General features: G+C 40.3%; 4 protein-coding genes across 8 annotated transcripts; 3 read left to right on the top strand and 1 right to left on the bottom strand.

Annotated features, from left to right (window-relative positions):
* Positions 1-322: 322 nt before the first annotated feature.
* On the top strand, positions 323-3,268 carry LOC114748437 (uncharacterized). 4 transcript variants are annotated; one of them, XR_003740468.1, is made up of 3 exons: positions 323-1,954; positions 2,224-2,361; positions 2,449-2,530. XR_003740468.1 is itself a non-coding variant. In XM_028936833.1 (2 exons), exons 1-2 carry the CDS (start codon positions 804-806, stop codon positions 2,699-2,701), a joined length of 1,404 nt encoding a protein of 467 aa, XP_028792666.1. In that variant the 5' UTR covers positions 327-803; the 3' UTR covers positions 2,702-3,268. The 4 variants fall into 4 exon arrangements, 1 of the variants encoding a protein (XP_028792666.1); XR_003740469.1 differs by having other exon boundaries at positions 2,136-2,361; XR_003740467.1 differs by having other exon boundaries at positions 2,049-2,361.
* Positions 3,008-7,348, bottom strand: LOC114748438 (glycosyltransferase family 64 protein C4). 2 transcript variants are annotated; one of them, XM_028936834.1, is made up of 6 exons: positions 6,784-7,348; positions 5,445-5,841; positions 4,612-4,775; positions 4,440-4,510; positions 3,371-3,527; positions 3,008-3,265 (listed from the first exon to the last, which is right to left on the bottom strand). In XM_028936834.1, the coding sequence occupies exons 1-6, from the start codon at positions 6,981-6,983 to the stop codon at positions 3,205-3,207; spliced, it is 1,050 nt and encodes a 349-aa protein (XP_028792667.1). In that variant the 5' UTR covers positions 6,984-7,348; the 3' UTR covers positions 3,008-3,204. The 2 variants fall into 2 exon arrangements, with proteins under 2 accessions (XP_028792667.1, XP_028792668.1); XM_028936835.1 differs by having other exon boundaries at positions 3,008-3,527; positions 6,784-7,347.
* A 5,255-nt stretch (positions 7,349-12,603) lies between these two features.
* LOC114748440 (probable aquaporin PIP-type 7a) lies at positions 12,604-14,243 on the top strand. The gene is made up of 4 exons (XM_028936837.1): positions 12,604-13,008; positions 13,127-13,425; positions 13,551-13,691; positions 13,828-14,243. The coding sequence occupies exons 1-4, from the start codon at positions 12,672-12,674 to the stop codon at positions 13,918-13,920; spliced, it is 870 nt and encodes a 289-aa protein (XP_028792670.1). The 5' UTR covers positions 12,604-12,671; the 3' UTR covers positions 13,921-14,243.
* A 5,143-nt stretch (positions 14,244-19,386) lies between these two features.
* On the top strand, positions 19,387-19,936 carry LOC114748515 (WUSCHEL-related homeobox 5-like). The gene is made up of 2 exons (XM_028936943.1): positions 19,387-19,651; positions 19,749-19,936. The coding sequence occupies exons 1-2, from the start codon at positions 19,387-19,389 to the stop codon at positions 19,934-19,936; spliced, it is 453 nt and encodes a 150-aa protein (XP_028792776.1).
* The last annotated feature ends 1,308 nt before the right edge of the window (positions 19,937-21,244 follow it).

Here is a 21,244-nt window from a genome sequence, read left to right as displayed (position 1 = left end):
TGACGTGATACGAGGAAAGAAAACTGAATGAAGGATATGGGAGAGGGAGACAATATAATAATACCACTACTTATGAGGAGGTTATATTTAATTAATGCAGAGAAAAGAAAACACAAGCGATTCGCGATTCGCCCGAGTCGGAAGGGAGAAGGGTTCCAACTTCCACGGGAGGGCGAGTCTCGAGTATCCCAAACCAAAAAGGCAAGAACTAAAAGTGATATGTATGACCCACAAAAATATCTTGGTCCCCTGCCATCAGGCCCCACGTGTTATCCACTCCCTATTCTTCCGCTTACCCCAAACGAAACTCTCGTGCTGCCCTGCGAATTTTGCCCCCTTCCTGCTTTCTTCTCTGCTCCTTTCTTTGTACCTCCACTCTTCAACTCCCATCACTCCCCCCCCCCTCCTTCCTTCATTCGCTTTCACTCTCCTTGCCCACCAATTCGTTCCTCCCCAAGGTAACTTCCTCCTCCTAATGCACCGCCTCCTCTTACCCTCTCCTTGTTATGCCCTCCAGCCCCTGTTAGTTCTCATCCTCTACTCTCCTCTCCTCATCCTTTTTGACTCCAAATCCTTTGCTTTTCCATTCATGGTTTATTAAATCCAGACGAAGTCGCGCTCTTCCTTACTTTCTCGAGATTTGATTCGAAAAGGAGGCTTTTACATCTGTCAACCCTTTTTCGCGGCCTGCCCGGGATTTCGGCTCAGTCGAGTCATTTCCTTTTGTGTTTTGTCATGACATGAGCTCCTTTTAGGCGATTCCCAGTTTCTCTCATTTCATCGGTGAACCTGGTGATTCGAATATGATACCAACCGTCTCTCCCAATCTCAAGTGTTGGCAGAGTTCACTTCTCACAACCCCTCATTCTCTCTGTCATTCCCCGAAGCCGCCTGTTCCGTTTCATTCTCCTTCACTTGGAAATCTTTCTAATAGTGTTCACACCGCTCTGCTTCATCGATTGGTTTCCCGCTCTCCCTTTGCCGGCTTCAAGAATTTCAGAACGCAAAGAGGAAAGCGAGCTTGCTCTGCGCCCGCAGATTCTGATGATATTTTGGACCCCGAAATGATGAAACTGGTTCAGGAAGCAGAAAAGGCATTCAATCAATCGGAGGCCCCCCTTAACGGAGATTTCAAAGATTTTTCAGGCAAAGGCTCCTCAGAGAAATTTCCGACGATTAAGCCTGATCTTCTAGAACCCTCTGAACTGGGCATTGAACCGGAGCCACCGAGCTGGCCGGAAAGAGATGCGATGCTACGAATGAATTTGGCTAGGAAATTGAGCTGTAGGGAACTTCCTTTATCGATTCGGATCATAAAGAAGAAGCTCCAATGGCAAAAGAACTTCAAGGAAGCAAGCGATTTCACTTGCTGTTCGGTGAAAAAGACATTTTCCTACATGTTATTCATCTACCACGAACTCCAAAACTATGCCCTGGAAAGAAGCGAAACCCTGTACCGCGAAGATTTGCAAGATGTCATGAACAAGTTTCGCAGAGACATGGATGCTTCCTTCGTTTGGCTATTCCAGAAAGTTTTCTGGAAAACCCCTAGTTTCATGCTTTATACGATGGTTCTCTTAGCGAACTTCTCTGTATACTCAATGGGCACTCACACTGGAGTTTCAGTTACTCCTACATCAATTGTCACGGATGTTCAAACCTTGAGTGAGAACAAGAATAAGAAGGGGTTCAGAGACGCAGGGAGGTTATGGAATTCAACTGTGCAGGAAGCTTCGAGGGTGCGTGATGAAAGCGGGACCAAGAATTTGGACGAAAAGCCAATGGTACATTTTGTTGCTCCCGAGTCCGAGGAGATCGAAAGAAATAATAAATACGAGCAATATACGAGTACTGATCTCCATTACAAAAGGCAGTTATATGAATACCCCAACAATTCTCTCCTACTCTCTAATTATGCGCAGTTCCTTTACCTTGTTGTCCATGATCATGATCGGTAAGTTCTTAAACTTGACTCGTTTTATATTATAATCTAGTTAGCTTGAAATGACTCTCCGTTCCATTTTAAACTTATCTGCTTGGCCGGAAAGAGAAAACGAATAGGTGTGTTGCCATCTTTTGGTTGCGTATGGTGGTCACTGAATGGATTTTCACTCATGACTGCGATGTCATTCTAGCTAGTTGCGGTGGATGTTTGTCTTTGTTGTCAGCAGAATGGGGGGATGCACCGGATAGAATACTGACACAGACAGACACTCTGGAAAGTCTATAACACGGTGGAATGTGAAGAGGAATGTTTGGCGCTTATCATATCATTCTTAGGCATAGCTTGAACATCGAATGCCAATCCATTAATATTAGTATTCGATATCTTTTGGGTCACTTCTCGGTACTCATTTACTGGTGTGTCTGTGCAGGCATTGTCTATTGTAAAAGCTACTCATAGTTGTAAAGTAGTAATTGCCTAAGAAATGAATGTGGGTTTTGCAGAGCAGAGAATTACTTCAGTCAGTCCGTGGCGGCGGAGCCACAAGATGCGGAGGCATTCTGTCGATACGCAGACTTCCTGTGGCAGGTGAGGAATGATCTATGGGGAGCAGAGGTGAGATATCTGAAGGCCATCGAAGAAGAAAATGAGAATTGGCATTACACTTCAAAGTACGCCACTTTCCTATGGTGCACCGGCGCAGAAGATACTTGTTATCCTCTATATTCCAGAGACAACTCTCAACAACAACAATGACACGTTACCGTTTATTTCTGTGCTTTTATCCAGTTATGTCACGTTTTGCTTACTGGGCTTCAAACATTCCGCTTCCCATTAGTTAAGTTTCCTTCATCTTTTGGATTTCTAACATTTAGCGTCCTTGATGCCCGCAGCAAACCATCTTCTGTTTGTACGTGATTCCAGGGCATTCATATGGAGGCTCACCGGCATTTTTTTCTTAATGTTAAACGTTCATTATAGCTATAAATATGGTCAAAAATCATTCCGAACTAGAATTTCTCCCCGTTGATTGCAATTAAAGAGAGGGAACCAGGGCGCCAATAACCTGGTATTCCATGTCAGCAATACAATAGATTGATCCAAGAAATGTGCTAAATCCACTACCCACGCCAAAATGCATGGATTGCGTGTAAGAATCAAATATAGTACGGCTAATTAACTACGAAGAATCGCCAGTGGCCTAGCGACACAATGGCATCCTACGCCCCCTCAGAAGAGGGGGGAGGTCGCCAGTTATCCTAGGTGAGGTTGTGGGTGTAGAGTGTGCGTGAGTTTCCTCCCCCATGTGTGTGATTGTCCCTTAAAAAAAAAAAAAAAAACTACGAAGAATCAAGTAAATCAACGAGCTAATTGAAGACACAGGAACATCTACAACAGAAAAGTAAAGTAAAAAGTCAGCATCACCAGAACCAGGTGTTGCGGCCATCAACAGCCTTCAATGTAGTAGATACCAATGGCATCCGCCCATACTCCGCAGCAAATCTGTTGAGGCACTCCGTCCTTCGATCACTGTGACCTCCCAAACTACTAATGCCAGTTGATCCAATTTCGTATATATTTCCTGTAGCAATTACATACAAGTATGGGTGAAATGCACCAAACTAAGTCGTTGAAGACTCTTCCAATGAGGTTGTTACAAAAGGACGGTACGATGTCAAGAATTGGCCGATGAAATGGAACTTCACGATTTGGCGAAACCCTATGAAATTATTGTTTTAACATTCCTCGGGCAATTACAAAGCCATTGACCCCAAACTTCAATGGACTACAAAGCTAGCAGGCAGCCAAAAGAAATTTCCTAGGTTTCTGCTGGACTATAATCTTAGAACTCCTTTAGACTGACAAGCATAGCAATATAGCAGAATGACAATGATCGAGAAAAAGTAGGAGTAATGATCGTAAATTCTCTGAGAGGCATATATTAGTTCCTGATTAGTTGAAATTATTTTTCTAGATTGAATTAAAATATTGAATGAAGCATCAGACAAATTTTGATTTTCTGAACTCTTCCGTTAAGAAGTTTAAAAAGGAGGCCAGTAACAATGCTGCTGTACCTGAAAAATTAGGTGATTGCCAGCATCCTAAAAAGAAAGGAGGATGAATAGTTCATGGTATTTAATCCATTGCCTAACATCTGACTGATAGAGTGAGGTAAGAGGTAGGGCTTCATTTATGGCACCAAAATGTCAAATAGCGTCTTTGCTAGAAAGACAAAAAAAAAAAAAAGAATATGTCTCCATGGACAATTTACGAGTTGCCAGCATCAATCATAGAAAGCACATTGCAAGAAAACCAGTAGAAAGCACAAATATGCATTTGTATAATACAATTCACTGCATATCATTTATAGCCTACCACCCAATGTCAGGGCAAAACAAGAAGAAATCATTAGACTCGTAGGAGGTTGTTGAAAGAAATAACATAGTTAATGCCTTGTGTGCACCCATCCATATATAGAAAGGGAAGAAGATACCTTTAACCCATATCGGGGGTGTGCCAGTAGCATTAGCAACAAGGATAGACATAGCAATATCCTCACAATTCCTGAAAAGTCCGTTATATTATTAAGCATAAGATTCAAGTTAGATAGGTTGCAAGAACAATTATCAAGAAGCCAGCAAGTGATTAGTTGTCAGAGAAGGAACCTGTTCTTGGTTACATATTCTCTAATGGATCTTGGCATCTCATTTGTGTAGAGACTGAAATACTTTTTGTGGAGAAATGCTGCCTTGGAGAGCACTATACTATATGTACCCGTCCACCACACTGACCACCATCCACCATATTTAAATTTTTCACCATTACCTCTCTGCAAACATGTTGAGTGATTTGAAAGGTTAAATATAGAAGTTTGAGAAATTCGCCAGGCCACAGGACTAAAGCTAAGTAGATCTTGAAAAGGTCCCCAAAGGGCTGCAGAATTATTAAAATAAAAAGAAATTATTAGATACTAAAGTAGTTTTTAAGTTCACAATCTCGAGATTAATAGGATAGTCACAAAATATTAGTAGCTTTTTGATAACATGATTCCTCAAATGAAGAAGGAATTTTCTTCATCTATTACAGAAGTTCAACTCTCTTTCCCTTTATAAATTAGCTCCTCCCCAACATTGCCATAATACATCCCTACTCTCCAGCTAGAGATTAAGGCAACTTCAAAGGCTTACATTTATCCATTAAGTTATATGCAATTGGTCATTCAGTCATTCTGATGCCAATCAGGCACCAAAGTTCAAAGTTCAAAGCTCAAATGGACCCTCAACCGTGTCCCCAAAAACGGCAAAACAGGGGATCCCCAACCATGGAGAAAGGGAGCAATGCACGCCAAGTTCAAATAAATGAAGTATTGACAATGCCCAAGCTTTATTATGATCAAAATTCTCACATTTCAGCTTAAAAGCATAGCCACAAATGATATCCCACCAAAAATTTGAGGAATGATAGACAGCATACACATAAAAGAGTATAAACATCATACCGATGAAACCACCCAATGAGATCGAGGCACAAACCCCACCATTGTATCTGGTGCACTTTGCCAAACATCGAACGCAAATTCTACTGAAGAGCATGAAAAGAAAACATCATCATCAATTGAAAAGACAGCATCTGTCTCCAAATTCTTGATTTCTTTAAATCTATTATTCAAACTGTCGTCCTTGTTTATATCGAACTTCAATTCGACATGCCGCCCATCTTTAGACCTTGACTGTATTACATGATGCAAAAATTTCATAAGAGAATGTGAAGGAGGACTGGGTTCACTCCACACTATATGCACTGATTCAAGGCGAGGACACAATGCATAGTGCTTGATGGACTGCTTTAGGAGATCATATCTCTTCCATGTGTTCATTACAATAGAATATCCTTTCCTGGGAAGAAATTAGGGGAAAACAGTGAGTTCTCCTAAATGTCAAGCAACCTACACTCCATACTTTAAAATAAAATGAAAATCACAGAGGACAAGGCAACCCCTATCTCTATATTTCCAACAAGAAAAAATGCGAGAAAAGGGGAGAGAAAAGAGCGTTTTGATGATCAAGTTGATATTTTCAACAAGCACGATGTACTGTTGAGTCAGCCGAAGAACCATCAAATGCTCCAACTCAAGGTCGTAATTTTAAGTTGTGGAACACTAGACCCCGAAGAAAACCTACACCTTCCAATGTGCCTCATCATGTCATTCCAAAGGTCAGCTGCAGTGCCACTTCACCACAAATCATGACCTCTCCAGGTAATTTAATCAACTAAACACCCGAAAGAAACTTGAGTGAACAAAATCAGACGGTTAGTTAACAACGAAAGTCAGTCTCTTGCAAAAGTGGGAGGATATCGATTGAACATCGACAAAGAAATAAGCGCTGTGCCCCTCGTGAAGTGAACAGTGCCCTCGATTATCATCTGTGCCCCATAGACTGATAGAAATCCCCACTTTACTTGGCGGAAGACCTGTCTTCCATATACCTCTATTTTGGCAGACAATAACACGCTTCTAGAATTCCAAATACAGACGCTCGACTTTAAAAGAAGTTAATAATAACAGAACTTTAATTGCTCGTAATTCACCTGGGACTCTTATAGATACTCCTCTAAGCAGACATTTTCCAGTTATGACACTTTCTGAATAAAACCGAAGTGGTCTTTAGGAAATATAGTAGGTGGCAAGCGCCGTGATCAAATCAAGCTTGTTCTCACTTCTCATCACGTTTGCCCAAAACAGAAACTACAGCTCCCAGAATATGGAGGATATACTAAGTAATTAATCTATTTAAACAATAATCCAAAAAACATTGAGACAGCAGCGGTGTACTAACCCTGAAACAGACGAGTGATGCAGAGCGGAGCGTTCATTGGTCCATGCCATGAAGGAGGAAGCGCTGCTGGTAAAGGCGATCACCGTTAAGGAAATGCAACAGCAGAGAAGGAGCTTGATCTTCAATGATTTAACGGGCGTTATGGCAAACTGCCGGAATCTCTGCTCCGTACGACGGTTGAACCAGAAGCTTCCTCTCATCACTGCAGCGCCGTATGTGCATGTATGTGCCCAATAAGGACTCGCCAGCCGAGTCAAAGCCTCCCGTATCAGGAAGGTGCAACCTCACTCTCCATCAAACGGTCCCAATGGTTTCTGTTTCCGCGGGTGTGAGGAGAGAGCTGAGAGGAAAGGGATTGGGCAAAGTCAACAGGAAGGGAAGCAAACAGGGGAAGAATGGGTAGTTGTAAATGTAGGGGAATCGAATGGATTCGCAACTATTACGTCGTGCTTGCGAGCTTGAGTTGAACCTTCCCTCAGACAGGATCGGAGAGAAGGCAGCAGCCAGCAGGGGCTGGGTTCCATACGAGAAGGTATTCAGGTAGGCACGAGGCGCACTCGAAATCACGTGTTTGGACACGTGGATTCCCTGAGAGCCGCTTGACTGTGCCAATAAAAAAGACCCTGTCTTTTGAGTTTTGACTTATACGTATTGTATCTCTTAAATGCCCTCCCCAAAAAAATTCCAAGTATTGGTCAAACGTGGGCGGTTGGGATAATTAAATTCCTTTATGTGGGAAAAAAAATATTAATCTAAGAGGATTTATTGTTTTTGTTTATTCATTCCAATATTAAATCTAAAATTATGAAAAATGGGTTGATTTCATTAAAATCTCTCTTCTTATTATTATTTTATTAATTTCACATATTAATCTGAAAATAATAAATTTATAAGATAAAAGAGGTGGCATTTTTTTTGCCAGCACAAGCTGTTGACGCTTTACATCTATAATCTATAATTAGAACAAAATGTCATCCAGTCCTTATGTTAATAGTGAAAGAAGATTTTTTTTTTTTTAGGTGAAAGTGAAAGAAGATGGTTAACGATAGTATAAAATGCAAAACCTAATGTTTACGTGTACTAATTTATTCCGTATCATTGAGGCAGAAAAATATAATACAATTTTGTCAACTGATTGCAGCGGAAATAATATGAACCAAGTCAGAGAAATAAAAGGACAAAAGTTTTACGTCACATGGCAATAATTCAAAGCTACAGCTCATTCTAGTGATAAACAAGATATAATGATTTGGGGAAATTACATATAGGTCCCATGCAAGACAATTAATTCATAAAAAATCCCTCAAAATTCTAAAATAACTCCCAAGTCCCCATGGGCCTGTGTATAATAAATTGAAATGATAAAATTACCTATTTACTCCCATTAATTTTATTGTAGTAATTTATTTACAACCTCAACAGTGGCTATTGACAACCCGAGGAGAAGTGGTTAACAACCTCGACAGTGTCACTGACAACTCATTCTGTGGAATGCCAGGGGCACTGCCGAAGTTGTTAACCACTTCTCTTCGAGTTGTCAACAGTCATTGTTGAGGCTATAAATGAATGAGGTAAATAGATAATTTCACGATTACAATTTATTACACACAAGTCCTTGGAGACTTGGGAGTTATTTTGGGATTTTGAGGGACTTTTTGTAAATTAATTGTTTTGTGTAAGACCTGAGTGTAATTTTCTCTAATAATTTTACTTGAATTGGTTCATTAGCACAAGGGGGGATAAAATTGGCAAGCATTAAGTTTGAGAATAAATGGAACCCACTCGGTCACGCCACGCAAGATGACCTTAAGTTTGGACAATGATATTTTTAATGCAAACAACATATTGCGTCGTGCCACATGCGGCCCGGTGGTCATCACTCATCGCCCGACGGCATCGAACACTGAGAGAACACTCACGATATAAACATCACATAAACAACAGGTTCTCATTGACACTTTAGAATGAAGCATTTTAATCTGAAAAAGGCATTTTAGATACTGCTTTTCTGGTTTTATTTATAAGACACTTTCAATATGTTTCACACAGATTAAGAAAAACCTTAAATTTCATTAACTCTTATTTAAAATTTAATGACTTTTCAATTTTATTTCTACTTAATATATATTATACATCATATAAACAAAGTCAACACAATAATAAATGAAGAGTAAATTTGTACATTCATATATAAAAAATTTCTCAATACCCTATAAATAGGATTAAAAAATATATTATCTCTCTTTCCTATAAATAGGACTAAAGAAGTACTCTTTATCAACATATGGAATGATTTTATATTTATTTATTTATAAATGATGTTGAGTTGCTTTTACTATAAAGGGTGATAGGACAAGGGCAAAGAGTTTTTTTAAAGAGTTATACTGCTACATACTATTTCCGGTCTTAATTATAAGAGCTAGTTGACTAATTTGAGAAAATTAAAGAAAAAAGTTAAGTTAATTATTTGTAATAAATATGTGTTATTTTTCCTAAAATATCCTTGTCAATCAAATATATTGGCTAGAAATATCATTGTTAAAAAGACTACTTTAAAACAAAATGTATAAATATGAGAGACAAAATAGATTGAGACCTTATATTTAAGATCAAATAAAAATCAAACAATATTTTATATTAAGAATCAGAGTTAGTATTTTATTACAAGGACAGCGCATAATTGGATGTCTGTTTCTTAAATTCAAAGGAAATGGGAGTGATGAGCTGGTGATAATGTCAACGTCCCTCGTCTTTTGGTGGTTCTGCCGCCTATAGCTGCTGTGCCGATTGAAAAACACAACAGAAGAACGAAAAGAGGAGGAGGGGCGGGGGGGGGGCATTTTCTAACTCAAGTGTACGGCACATAGGGTCAAAACAAAACGTACGGAGTTCATTCGCTGCTCTCTGTTTTTCCCCTGGTGCCTTGCTCCTTTTGGCTTTTTTCCCCCTCATAATTTTTTTTTTTTTTTTTTTTGTGCACGTGCCTGTAACTCTCTCTCTCTCTCTCTCTATATGCGTGTATGCTTTACTTGATGAAATGCTTCATGTAATTGAAATTTCTAAGACGAAATGAAGGAGCGTCTTCATTTATCCACGCCCGACCAAAGAAAAATGTCCGCTGCAAAATTGCCACCCAGTCACGCGAACGAACAACGTCTGAATTTTTTTTTTTAAATTTGGTTATTTGTGTCTCCTCGTTTAAACAGCGCATATATTTGAAATTTAATATTGAATTTAAAGCGCTGGTAAAAAGTAGCTGGTAAAAAAAAAAAGCACTAGTAAATAGTAATCGTTTTCGTTACAGTAGTAAATAGTAATTTGTCTCCGGGGGCTTATTAGCGGTGCCTCCTCGGCTAGGAGGAGTCCCCAGCCGCAATAATAACGATAATTTAAACCTCCCACTTGGGCTTTAACAACTATTTCCCCACACTCTTTTCCTTCTCTCTGGGTTTATGCTGCGCGTCACGATTCTCATTGCTCTCATGCTGCTGCTGGGCTTTGGGCCAGCCGAAATCCATTAAAGTAAAAAGGTCCGAATCGTAAATCTCATGGTCAAGGCCCACTATTTGTTTAAGGGGCAACCCAACAGACACAAAAGGGAACAAAAATGAAAAATCATGAGAGAGAAGCATAAGGGGAGAATAGACCGGAAAGGCCGGGGCAGAGAGTAGAGAGGGTGGTTGAGGAGGGAGCTCAGCATATCGCCATCGCCCCATACAGCGTACATATACTGCGGCCCACCTTCGCTGAATAACCAATTCACATGTTCGGGTTGAAGCCTTGAAGCGGTTGCCGCACAATATTTATAACTTTACACGTTCCAGACTGAATTTTCGATAGTCGAATTTGGGGGTCTCCATATTGCGTGAATTCACGAAGAACTATGATAATCGCATGGAAGTAAAAGTAGTGATGAATCGAAGTAGTCGGTCCGGGAGGGGTGACAGCCAATTAAATCTGCGGCCCTCATTTGTTGGGCGGTACGTCGTGGATGATGATGACGATGGCGTCACCAATCACCACAATTGGAGGGGGCGGCGTTGCTATTTTTGGATGGAGCTGCCACAATAATATTTTGTATAATACTGCCATCTCATATAAAACCATACCCCGTTTATATTCCCCCCGCCCCCCACCCCAATTCGCATCTTGTCCGCTTATACCCCACCACCCCCCCCCCAAAAAAAAAAAAACCATCCAATCACTGGGCGTGGGAAACACGTACTGGTGATCGGAAACCAGTTTTAGGTAGTTATCACTGCGTTTGAAATTTGTATCATTATACAAGTTTAACGGTATTGGACGTAATATCTCATGAAGAGTTTGTTTCGCGGGCAAAGGAGGGCATACACGAAGATGATGGGCAACAAAATAAGTGGAAGTGGGTTTGTACTTTGTAGGATCGTAGCCCCCCCCCCAAAACCTCTCTTCTTTTTGAATTTCCTCAAAATTAAAAAAGAGGAACAACTAATGAGAAATATGCAGTGAATAATGTGATGCATGGTGGAAAAGCAGGGGAGGGACGTTGCCACCCCACATGTAGATGCATGCCCTCTGCCCTTCAATTATTTAGAACTCCATTTTGCATTTATTAATCTTATCTCCACAACTCATTCCCTCTTAACTAATCCCCCGTTAGGTTCCCCTACTCATACTCCACCCATTGTGTGTGTGTGTGTGTGTGTGTGACACTATATCCCTCTCGCTCATCTTTTTTCTGTGCGCATATACTATCATGTTGTCTCATTCGCGCAAAGTATACATCCCCACCATATAATATATGCGTGCTCAAACCATAACCTTTTTTCGTGAAAATAAAAACAGAAAAATGGGAGGACGAGCGATCCTATATTCCTGTTACTGCTTTAATTTATATACTTGTATATGAAATAAAAGCAGATATGTGGGCGTCCATAAAGGACGTTGCGGGATAAGCTGATAATTGGCTTCGCCTTCACCGCAGAGGGAGGGTCATGTTCGCGCCATCTTTACAAACAATAACAAAAAAGACAAATATGTGGCAAGGGAAACGTGAAATTACACGATGCACGACAAGCTGAGAATGTCATCTGACACTGATCACTGATGTGCCTTCAATTTGTATTCATTCACATATAATCACGACCCTCGGACCGCTTCTTTCTCCCGAAGGATGGCCGTGCTATCATTTCTCTTCAAACCAGTATCATTCACAAACGATAGACATTAATCACGTATCCACATTAAAATTACGCCTCCGGCTAATGAATCATTCAATTCATTGCGTTTTCTTTCCCCCTGTATCTATCTATAACCTGGCACATTAATTTTTCATGATTACAACACCACACTTAGCTCGCACTGTCCAGCAGGGACCGCAGTTATGGCATCTGCCTAAGAAACCAGAGTCCCGGCTCTGAATGGCCAAAATGAGAAATGAAAGGGATATGATGAAACAGAACAACTTTGTAATTAGTGAAGCGAGGGCTGCTTTGCGTCTGCGCGCTGAGTTCTGTGAACACATGCTGCCAAGTTCAGAAAATCAATGCACGCTCCAGCAGTGCCGCACAAAAATATGGTCGGTCATGCAATGAGTGGTGGCCATGGTGCCAGGTAGGGACGACCAAGCACTATTTTGGATCCACACCTTCAATACATACCGACTTTCATTTAATGAATAAACCAGGAAAATGATTGGACGGCCAGAAAGATAAGAACGTAAATCAATTTATACTTTGTGCCGGTAGGCCCCACCACTTGCTATCCTGCTTGATTAGGGTCTGATTAAGCTTATAAATCCCCGCCCAATCCCCCCCCCCCGCCCATCCAATCCTGTCAGTTTTTCTCCCACGCACACACTCAAACGAGCCTGAAAGCTAAGGGCAGGGAGAGACCCGCGACGAGCAAAAATGGAGGGGAAGGAGCAAGACGTCTCGCTGGGAGCTAACAAGTTCTCGGAGAGGCAGCCCATCGGGACGGCAGCTCAGATTCAAGACGGAGGCAAGGACTACCAGGAGCCACCGCCGGCGCCTCTGTTCGAGCCCTCCGAGCTCACGTCGTGGTCCTTCTACAGAGCAGGCATAGCCGAGTTTGTGGCCACTTTTCTCTTCCTCTACATCACCGTCTTGACCGTTATGGGCGTGAAGAACTCCAAGTCCATGTGCTCCACTGTCGGCATTCAGGGGATCGCGTGGGCCTTCGGCGGCATGATCTTCGCCCTCGTCTACTGCACCGCCGGCATCTCAGGTTACCGATCTCCCCGTCTATTCGACATACTATACTAAACGACGACTGCTTACTCTTGCTCTCCTTTCTGCGAGGTGAAGTTGATTTCACATATGCTAGTGTTGATGTAAACGTGCAGGCGGTCATATTAACCCGGCGGTGACGTTCGGGCTCCTCCTGGCCAGGAAACTGTCGTTGACGAGAGCACTGTTCTACATGGTGATGCAGTGTCTGGGCGCCATATGCGGGGCCGGTGTGGTTAAGGGTTTCGAGGGCAGCGCCAGATACACCCTCAATGGAGGTGGTGCCAATGGCGTGAACCCTGGCTACACCAAAGGAGATGGCCTCGGCGCTGAGATCGTCGGCACCTTCGTTCTCGTTTACACCGTCTTCTCCGCCACTGACGCCAAACGCAACGCCCGAGATTCCCACGTCCCTGTAAGTCACCCCATCTTTTCTTTCTTTTTTTCCCCCTTCGGTCCGTTTCATTACGTTTCAAACAATTTAATACCGAATTGATCTTACAAAAAAAAGATGCTGCTTCATTTTTAATGAACGATCAGCTTTTGGCACCCTTGCCAATTGGGTTTGCTGTGTTCTTGGTGCACCTGGCCACCATCCCAGTCACCGGCACCGGCATCAACCCAGCTCGTAGTCTGGGCGCTGCCATCGTCTTCAACAGCGACAAAGGCTGGGACGATCATGTATGCACCTCCGCTCTCGTATTTAGTCCCCATATCTGTTTTCTATTCTATGCCGTGTCATTCTCCTAAATTTCTTGTTGAATATTATGGGAACGCACATGAATGATGACGACTCTCCTGACGCATGATGAAACAGTGGGTTTTCTGGGTGGGACCATTCGTGGGAGCAGCTCTTGCGGCTTTGTACCACCAGGTGGTGATCAGAGCCATTCCCTTCAGCTCCACTTAATGGGTGATTGAAGCTCATCATGTCATCCCTTCAAGCCTGCTGGTTTCTCTTTCTATTTTTAATTTGAGTCTCTTTTTGCTTTTTCCGCATGATGGATCTTCTCAGTGTCTTTTGCGCGTGTAAAGAATGGAATTTGTTTCTTTTTGGGGTGGCGGTGATTGAAAACGGAGCCCGGTCGGGCATGGGAAAGGATGGGCCAATATAATTTCCTCTACTTTTGAGTTGGAAGAGGGCCCATCTCTCATGTGGTGGTCCTTTGATGTATGGATCGGGTATCTGTCAAATTAAGAAAAAATTAAAAAATAAAAACTGAACAAGTTGTGCAGTGCCCTGCGTTTGGAGCTCATATCTCAGTAGTGTTGTCCTGTTCCGCCTGGCGTATGCGTCAGTCAATAAAGTTCATCATCCAGGTTCTAGGCCTTCCAGTTCCAGCGACTAACGTAAAGTTGAAGGACTTTGCTGTCGCTCAATTAGCATGTTTTATCAAAAAAAAAAAAAATTATTACCAAAAAAATTCTTTTTCAATCTTGTTTTAATATTTAATAATTTTTTAATCGTATCCCTGTTTAGTATCATTTCATTTTACAAGAATAACAATGTGGAGAATAATAAATAAAAGTAAAATTATACATTAAATCATTCAGGTTCTATAGGCCTTTCAGTTCTGGGTACTGTCGTTGGCATTACATTCGTAAATGTATGTATTCTTTAAACTCTGCATCACATCTTTAATTTTATAATTTAGGAATCTCAAAATTAAAAAGAAATACTTATTTGAGCTCCGTAAAAAGAAAACAACCTAAAATCTCATTTAAGTTGGTAACAATTTTAATCTCATAAAGAAGTAATTATTTAGATATTCAAATTGGTACTCGACTTGCTAAGAAACTGAGAAGAGGTAAACGTGGGCCTGTGAATTTTGAGCCCGAAGGCCTTCAAAAATCCTTCATGGATAACCCTTCCTGATCTCCTATCAATAACCGCACACCGATCATTCTTCCATTAAGTTTTTTTGGCCAAAATCTCTCTAAATATAAATCAAATCACGTTACAACATTAACTTCAGTTTACAAAAGTTAGTCGAGCATGGGAAGGCTTCAAACGATCAAAAGAGTCCTAATTTGCAATTGATCTAATTCCACCAAAGCAACGTAACTTGTGAAAAGCTTCGGATATCTTGTTTAAGCACCTGCCCCTCGATTATCGTTAGCAAATCTGGTCAAGCACGCGCGTGCTTGGAAGCCAAAAGGAATTAAACAGATCCCTTCGTGCATTGGACTGTGTTGATTCTTAATTAATTAGTTAGGTGGGGTTCAGTCCAAGAAGTGGCAGCTGGAAATGTGGCAGATCATCCATTACTCCCGCTCCTGTTGGTTTCGTGCTTCTTTAGTGAGTGCTTTTCAGTTTTCTCTGATTATAAACCATTATACCTTCGTGTAGCTTATCATCATTTTTCGTACTTTAATTGGGGTGAAATTTGAGATGAACCGCACTATTTATTACTTATGGAGCTTCTTATAAATTTTATATAAAATATACTGATGTATGAATAACGTAAGAAAAATTCATATGCATATTGGTATATTTGTCCACAGAACTAGTCTGAGCAACTTGATTATCTATATCGTCAATTCATCATCTGAAGCACCACGTCAATAACTTTGGTGCCTAACTTTGAGTTCAAAAACACTTCGTAGAATGCCACTGAAAAATCTAAGGGAAGGCAGAATGGTTTTTTTTTTTTTTTAAATTGATCATCATCTCAATTCTACTGCACAAAATAATATGAGTTATAGAACTTATAAGAGAATTTTTTAATTGTTTTGTCCATTATTCCAAATGACCTGTTAGGAGCCGAAACGTCAATATATTTGGGTTCGTCGTCCCCGTGGAGAAGGAATGAATGGGTTATTATATTTTGACCGAATCATAATAATGTTTGAATGGCGGTAGTGTTTCTGTGATCATCGTTGTCCGTGTCTAGCATGCTTCCAAAGTTTTACAAAAAACGAACGAAGCAAAATCTGCATATAATCTAATAAAAAAGGAAGGCGGCGAGTAACATTTAGATTGGGGTCATTGTCATTATAGAGTCATATCTACAGGGTGGAGAAAATATATCTTTTTTTGTTCTATTTAATTTGTAAGGTATTGAGAGAAATTTTTTTGTATAGATATATGATTTTATCTTTCATTTATTCTTGTTTTAATTTTGTTTACATGAGATATATTGTACATCAAATATATATAGTTATAAAGTTGTTGAGTTTTAAATGATCGCTAATAAAGTTTAAATTTTTTTCAGACCCGGGTGAAGTATGTTGGAAGTAGATTATCAATAGGACCAAAGTAGTAATTAATTAGAAATTAGAAATGGGAGAATCCCAGTTCCAATGATCGACACTAATCTTGTATTCACACACACAGATATGTGCGTGCGTGTGTGTCTGCCGGCGCGCGCAGCCTGGACGTTGTAGCCGCACTGTTTGGTTGGAAAAGAACGTGGCAACCTAAGATCGCGGAAGGGGACATGCAGACATAAATACATAAAAATTGTAGAAACACTATGCGTCATTGCTCACTGCAGCAGGGACCCACCGTCTTTGAGACTTTCCCACTGATTGCTCCCTCACACACACACACACATATTCAAACAATCAAACAGAAGAAGGGGCCGATTGTAATGCAGGCTAGCTACATTACTTGTGTTGTTTTCAGTTGTCAGAAAAATAAAGAACCGACGAAACCAGCGAAGACGCGGAGCATTATATGTATAGGTGGTGCTCAACGTAACGTTCATTAGCTTTCATTCCGAACTCATGCCCGCTTTTGTACTTTGTCTCTCCTCCGCCAACTCATCCAACTTTTAACCCTCATTGTTTGAGTCTTGTATGCAGCTTGTGAAGGTTTTAAAATCATCTGCACTGTTCATATAAATATTTGTTTTTGGCGCACTGAATTATTATTCGAAGTTGTACGCTTGTTGTCTTTCCTGGATGTTTGAAAATGATTCCGTGGACCTCCCATATAGATTTGCTGGTTTCAAATGTCAAAAAGCTAGTTTACATAGGTGTCCACTCTATGCTCCTCTAATTTAGTTTATTTGGCTTCACACTCTTAATTGCCGCATGCGTTGATTACTAGGTTATAATTATTGGAAACTAGCAGGAATTCACCCTCATTGTCTTCGATGTTTTCTTCTTCTGATAAAATTAGGTCGAGTCGCTCTAGATCTGGGCCCGAAAATCCCAGAAACAAATGAATACTTTATTGTTAAAAAAAAGAATTCAAAGACATCATCGGTTCTGCAGCAGCATGTTTATGCCGAGAACTTTGAGAGTGTAGTAAAATTGCTCAAACATGAATATTAAATTGATCACGAATAGAAACTCAGACTCATCAGGGCATATATTTTAATGGGACTGACGAATTCACATACACACATCTATATAATATAAATGAGAATTTTTTTTTTAATGACGGACGTTGCATATATATAATTATCATGCAAAGCAGGTAATTAAATTATTTACAGAATGAGGGGGTGCGTCTTGCATGAGAAGTGATATTGGATAAGGAGGAGGATGGGTGCAGATGAAGAAGAGAGAGGTGAACAGCTTGATGTCCAAAAGCACCTCGGAGTTGGAGAGCCCCTAGTGCCGTGCATCAACACGCAACATCACACTCGTGAACATGCTGTTACATCCTCGACCATTGCACCCAACAAGCCCTTTCTTTTTCAGTTTTCTTTATTCATTAAAAATATAACAACTGGGACATCATTTCGCAGATCTTGCTTACTACCTGCGACATTGCTCTTCATGGCACAGTATAGGATTCTTTATTCCCCATCCAATTGCATCTCTTTCTCATCCAGTGATATCCGTGTATATATGAGAATAATCCAAAATGTAAATTACCATTTTGACCTGAACTCACTTTGTAGAAAACTCGAATCATATCTTTCACGTCCTATCTCCATTGAGTTAGAAAGTGAAACTTTAATTAATTTGTCACTCCTTAAAAGGATTTCCACGAAACCTGCGTCATCAGCCTAACTCAGTAGTATCTCTGTCAGTCTGTGGCGATCACAAACGTCCAACAAATATCAGACAATGTGCAATTTTAATACCTTCCCATCTCGTGCCAACTTAATCGCTCATAATTATATTCCACCTTCCAAGTTCTAGCCATGCCTATATGTACCTTAGCAAAGAACCGCTTCTTTTAAAAACAAAGTTGGGCTGTTCTCATATGTCCTGCCCGTTCTGGATTATGCCCAAGCGTTAGGCATATAGAAGCTAATTTATACTCTAGATTACACCAGCACACATTATAAAGGCAGCTATAGAGAATATAATATTGAGCAGCAAGTGCATATATACTTTACTGAAAAACACAGTTGTGTCTGTAAGGAGATGAACTGGAGGAGGCCTATTAAAATTTGAAGTGCGGATCCTATAATAAAATAAACGATACTTTAACTAGAATCAGTGAAACTTACACGTTGTCTGCTCTAAGACCGAAGCGTTGAACAGTCGCTGTTTTTACGCATGTCTTCATCTCTCTAATTTCTATCTCTCCGCACAAAATGCTATGTAGACTCCTTATAATAAATCTGAGATCAAATCCGCATACATATACACATGTATATATATATTGTTCAGTTCCACGATCCCAAAATTCAAGGCAGACACGCACTATAAACATAGGGCCGGTCGTTGATCCCTGCAAAGACAACTTTAAGGTAGAGATAGATACAAGCCCCATACTTGGCATATACTCTTATAATCTTATTTATAAATAACTTCTAATATGTTTCATATAGACAAAAAAAAAACCTTAAACTCTCATTTAAAATTTATTAACCTTTTAATTTTATCCCTATTTGATATATTATATCTCATGTAAATAAAGTCAAATAATAATAAATTAAGGTAAAATTTTACATCCATACAAAAATTTCTCTCAATACCCTCTAAATAAGACTAAAAAATGTCTTTTCCCTGTCATATAAATAGAACAAGAGGAGTACTATAAAATAATAATCTGAAACAAGCCATAGAATTAATTTGTCTCATCGACTATCGCATGGCTGTAGAATATTTTTTATAATAAACATTGGCATTGACGACTAACGGAACTCGTACGTTCTTAAAAAGTGGGGAAGTAAACAAGTTAAACTAATAATTATGAAAAAACAATTCTAGCTAATTAAAAAGAGAAAAAGTACTTTTATGTGAAAATTGAAGCGATGATAAAGTATAGTTATGTCATTATATGCCACTTCTGCTTTAGAACTATCAACAGGAAATCTGAGGCAGCTGCTGAATGTATAATTAAAAAAGTTAAAGAAACGTAACAAGTGCAGAATATTATTTTATGATAGGGAGGGAGGGAGAAGGCGATTATAAATATGCGCACGGAGGAGACAGAGTCAGATCTTTTTAAGGAAAGAGGAGAGGGATGTCAGGCTTTTGTAGGAGCGGGAGCAGTGGAGGGAGTGGGACGAAGTGCGGGCGTTGGAATCCCACGGCGGAGCAGCTCAAGCTTCTGACTCACCTCTTCACCTCCGGTCTCCGAACCCCAAGCACCGACCAGATCCAAAAGATCTCCTCTCTCCTCAGCTTTTACGGCCACATCGAGAGCAAGAACGTCTTCTATTGGTTCCAGAACCACAAAGCCCGCGAACGCCTCAAACGCCGCAAACTCACTCCCTCTTCTTCACCCAGTACGTACATGCATTAACCCACTCAGTTATCTCGACATAATTCCTTCTTCTCATTTTGCTGCCATCTAATTTGTTTTTGTTCAAATGTTCCACTCAGATAATAGTGATGGGAATCAGGTGGCGCCGGAGCCGCAGAGAGTGATGGAGACGCTTCAGCTCTTCCCCGTGGACTCGTTGGGCAGATCAGAAGCGGGGAAGCTGAGGGCACATGCTCATGATTGCAGGGACGATCCCGCCGAACCAATGGAAGCCCCTCCCTTGGATCTCCGCTTGAGTTCTCTGTAAAACCACCTTTCCATGTTCCAAATAAGGGAGGGGCATGTTCTTTTAACCTAATTGTAATGTAGTTAGAGCCTCAGGGTTGGAAGAATGACAAGTTTATCTTTAAGAAAACGGGGAAAAAGAATGTATTTTCAGATGAAACAGAATGGCAAACTGTGGGGAACATTCTCCTCTGCGTGCTGGTTGAGGTTGATTTGATGTGTGTTGGATATGTTATGAACGAATGAATGAATGGTCGGGATTCTAATTGACCTGCTCTGATCATGGGAGGCGTTGCCGTACACATGCACAGTGACACATTAGTAGTTGCAGCGGTTGGCGATGCCTCGGGTCTGCTTCCTTCTCTTCAGATTTGGTGAGTGCACGCACCACAATAGTTAGCTGGGAATGTCTTTCGTGGTTCTCTTTAAAAACTGAACCCACGTAAAATCCCAACTCTTTTTTTATGTCCCAATGATACACCGTACCGGTGCTCTAACCCTGGCTCGCCTGGCCATAAGCTCAAGTTTCATAGTGAAAAATTACCATTCTCACATGGAGTCAAATGTATTTATCTCGTGGTTAGTAATTACTTTTAAGGACAAGGATAGTTGGAATCTTTTTCTGTTTTAAAATTGCATTACGTTGTCGATTTGTTGTTGTAAGAGCTGACAAATGCCCCTTTCGCTTTTGAAAAATTGTATGTAGGCATATATATAGAAGTTAATTTAAGAAGGTGTTTGGATGGAAACCAAACTATCTATGATTTTAAAAGTATTTTTACAGTATACGAAATAAATATGTAAAGGAGTTTGCCTTGTTTTACAAAAAAATTGCTTTTTAAAAGTATTTTTTATGTTGCCAAACACCCCAACATTTAAGATATTGAATAATAGTTTGCCATGTTTTAATAGTTTGCCCCTACTAAATTTAAGATATTGAACAATTATTAGGATTATAAACTCATATAATTGTTGTCACCCACCACCATCGCAGCAACAGTATGGCAAGTTACGTTGTGGCTGGCTTACCGTGAAAATTTAAACGTCAATTTTGGCCACAAAAAAAAAAACGTCGGCTGAATATTCAACTGTTGAGCTGGATATTTTTTCTATTTCTAGTGTGCTTAATTAATTCCAATTCCAAGGCGTGTTATCTGATCTTCTTTTGAGATTAACCCCCACTCTTCCCCATTTTCTCTTCTATATTATATTTGGCCCATAAGATAATCAAAGAATGGATAACAGGAGAAGCAGAACGACAATCCCCAAAAATATGTATTATTATTTTTTTTTTTTTGCCATCAATGTACTATAAATGAAACAATAAAAG

The sequence above is a fragment of the Neltuma alba genome, unplaced genomic scaffold (assembly GCF_004799145.2).
Source record: "Neltuma alba isolate B1F8T4 unplaced genomic scaffold, ASM479914v2 tig00005722_pilon, whole genome shotgun sequence".
NCBI classification, from domain to species: domain Eukaryota; kingdom Viridiplantae; phylum Streptophyta; class Magnoliopsida; order Fabales; family Fabaceae; genus Neltuma; species Neltuma alba.
This window is presented reverse-complemented; position numbering and strand designations above follow the sequence as displayed.

What these genes read in the sequence shown, in the direction of transcription:
- LOC114748437 (XM_028936833.1), top strand. Translation starts at nt 804, where the DNA reads ATGATACCAACCGTCTCTCCCAATCTCAAGTGTTGGCAGAGTTCACTT. An exon ending in GTTGTCCATGATCATGATCG is followed by an intron (nt 1,955 to 2,448) that starts GTAAGTTCTTAA and finishes TGGGTTTTGCAG; the next exon opens with AGCAGAGAATTACTTCAGTC.
- LOC114748438 (XM_028936834.1), bottom strand. Translation starts at nt 6,983, where the DNA reads ATGAGAGGAAGCTTCTGGTTCAACCGTCGTACGGAGCAGAGATTCCGG. An exon ending in CTCATTGGGTGGTTTCATCG is followed by an intron (nt 4,776 to 5,444) that starts GTATGATGTTTA and finishes ACATGTTTGCAG; the next exon opens with AGAGGTAATGGTGAAAAATT. An exon ending in ACCCCCGATATGGGTTAAAG is followed by an intron (nt 3,528 to 4,439) that starts GTATCTTCTTCC and finishes TAATTGCTACAG; the next exon opens with GAAATATATACGAAATTGGA.
- LOC114748515 (XM_028936943.1), top strand. Translation starts at nt 19,387, where the DNA reads ATGTCAGGCTTTTGTAGGAGCGGGAGCAGTGGAGGGAGTGGGACGAAG. An exon ending in CACTCCCTCTTCTTCACCCA is followed by an intron (nt 19,652 to 19,748) that starts GTACGTACATGC and finishes TGTTCCACTCAG; the next exon opens with ATAATAGTGATGGGAATCAG.
- LOC114748440 (XM_028936837.1), top strand. Translation starts at nt 12,672, where the DNA reads ATGGAGGGGAAGGAGCAAGACGTCTCGCTGGGAGCTAACAAGTTCTCG. An exon ending in CCCGAGATTCCCACGTCCCT is followed by an intron (nt 13,426 to 13,550) that starts GTAAGTCACCCC and finishes ATGAACGATCAG; the next exon opens with CTTTTGGCACCCTTGCCAAT. An exon ending in ACAAAGGCTGGGACGATCAT is followed by an intron (nt 13,692 to 13,827) that starts GTATGCACCTCC and finishes ATGATGAAACAG; the next exon opens with TGGGTTTTCTGGGTGGGACC.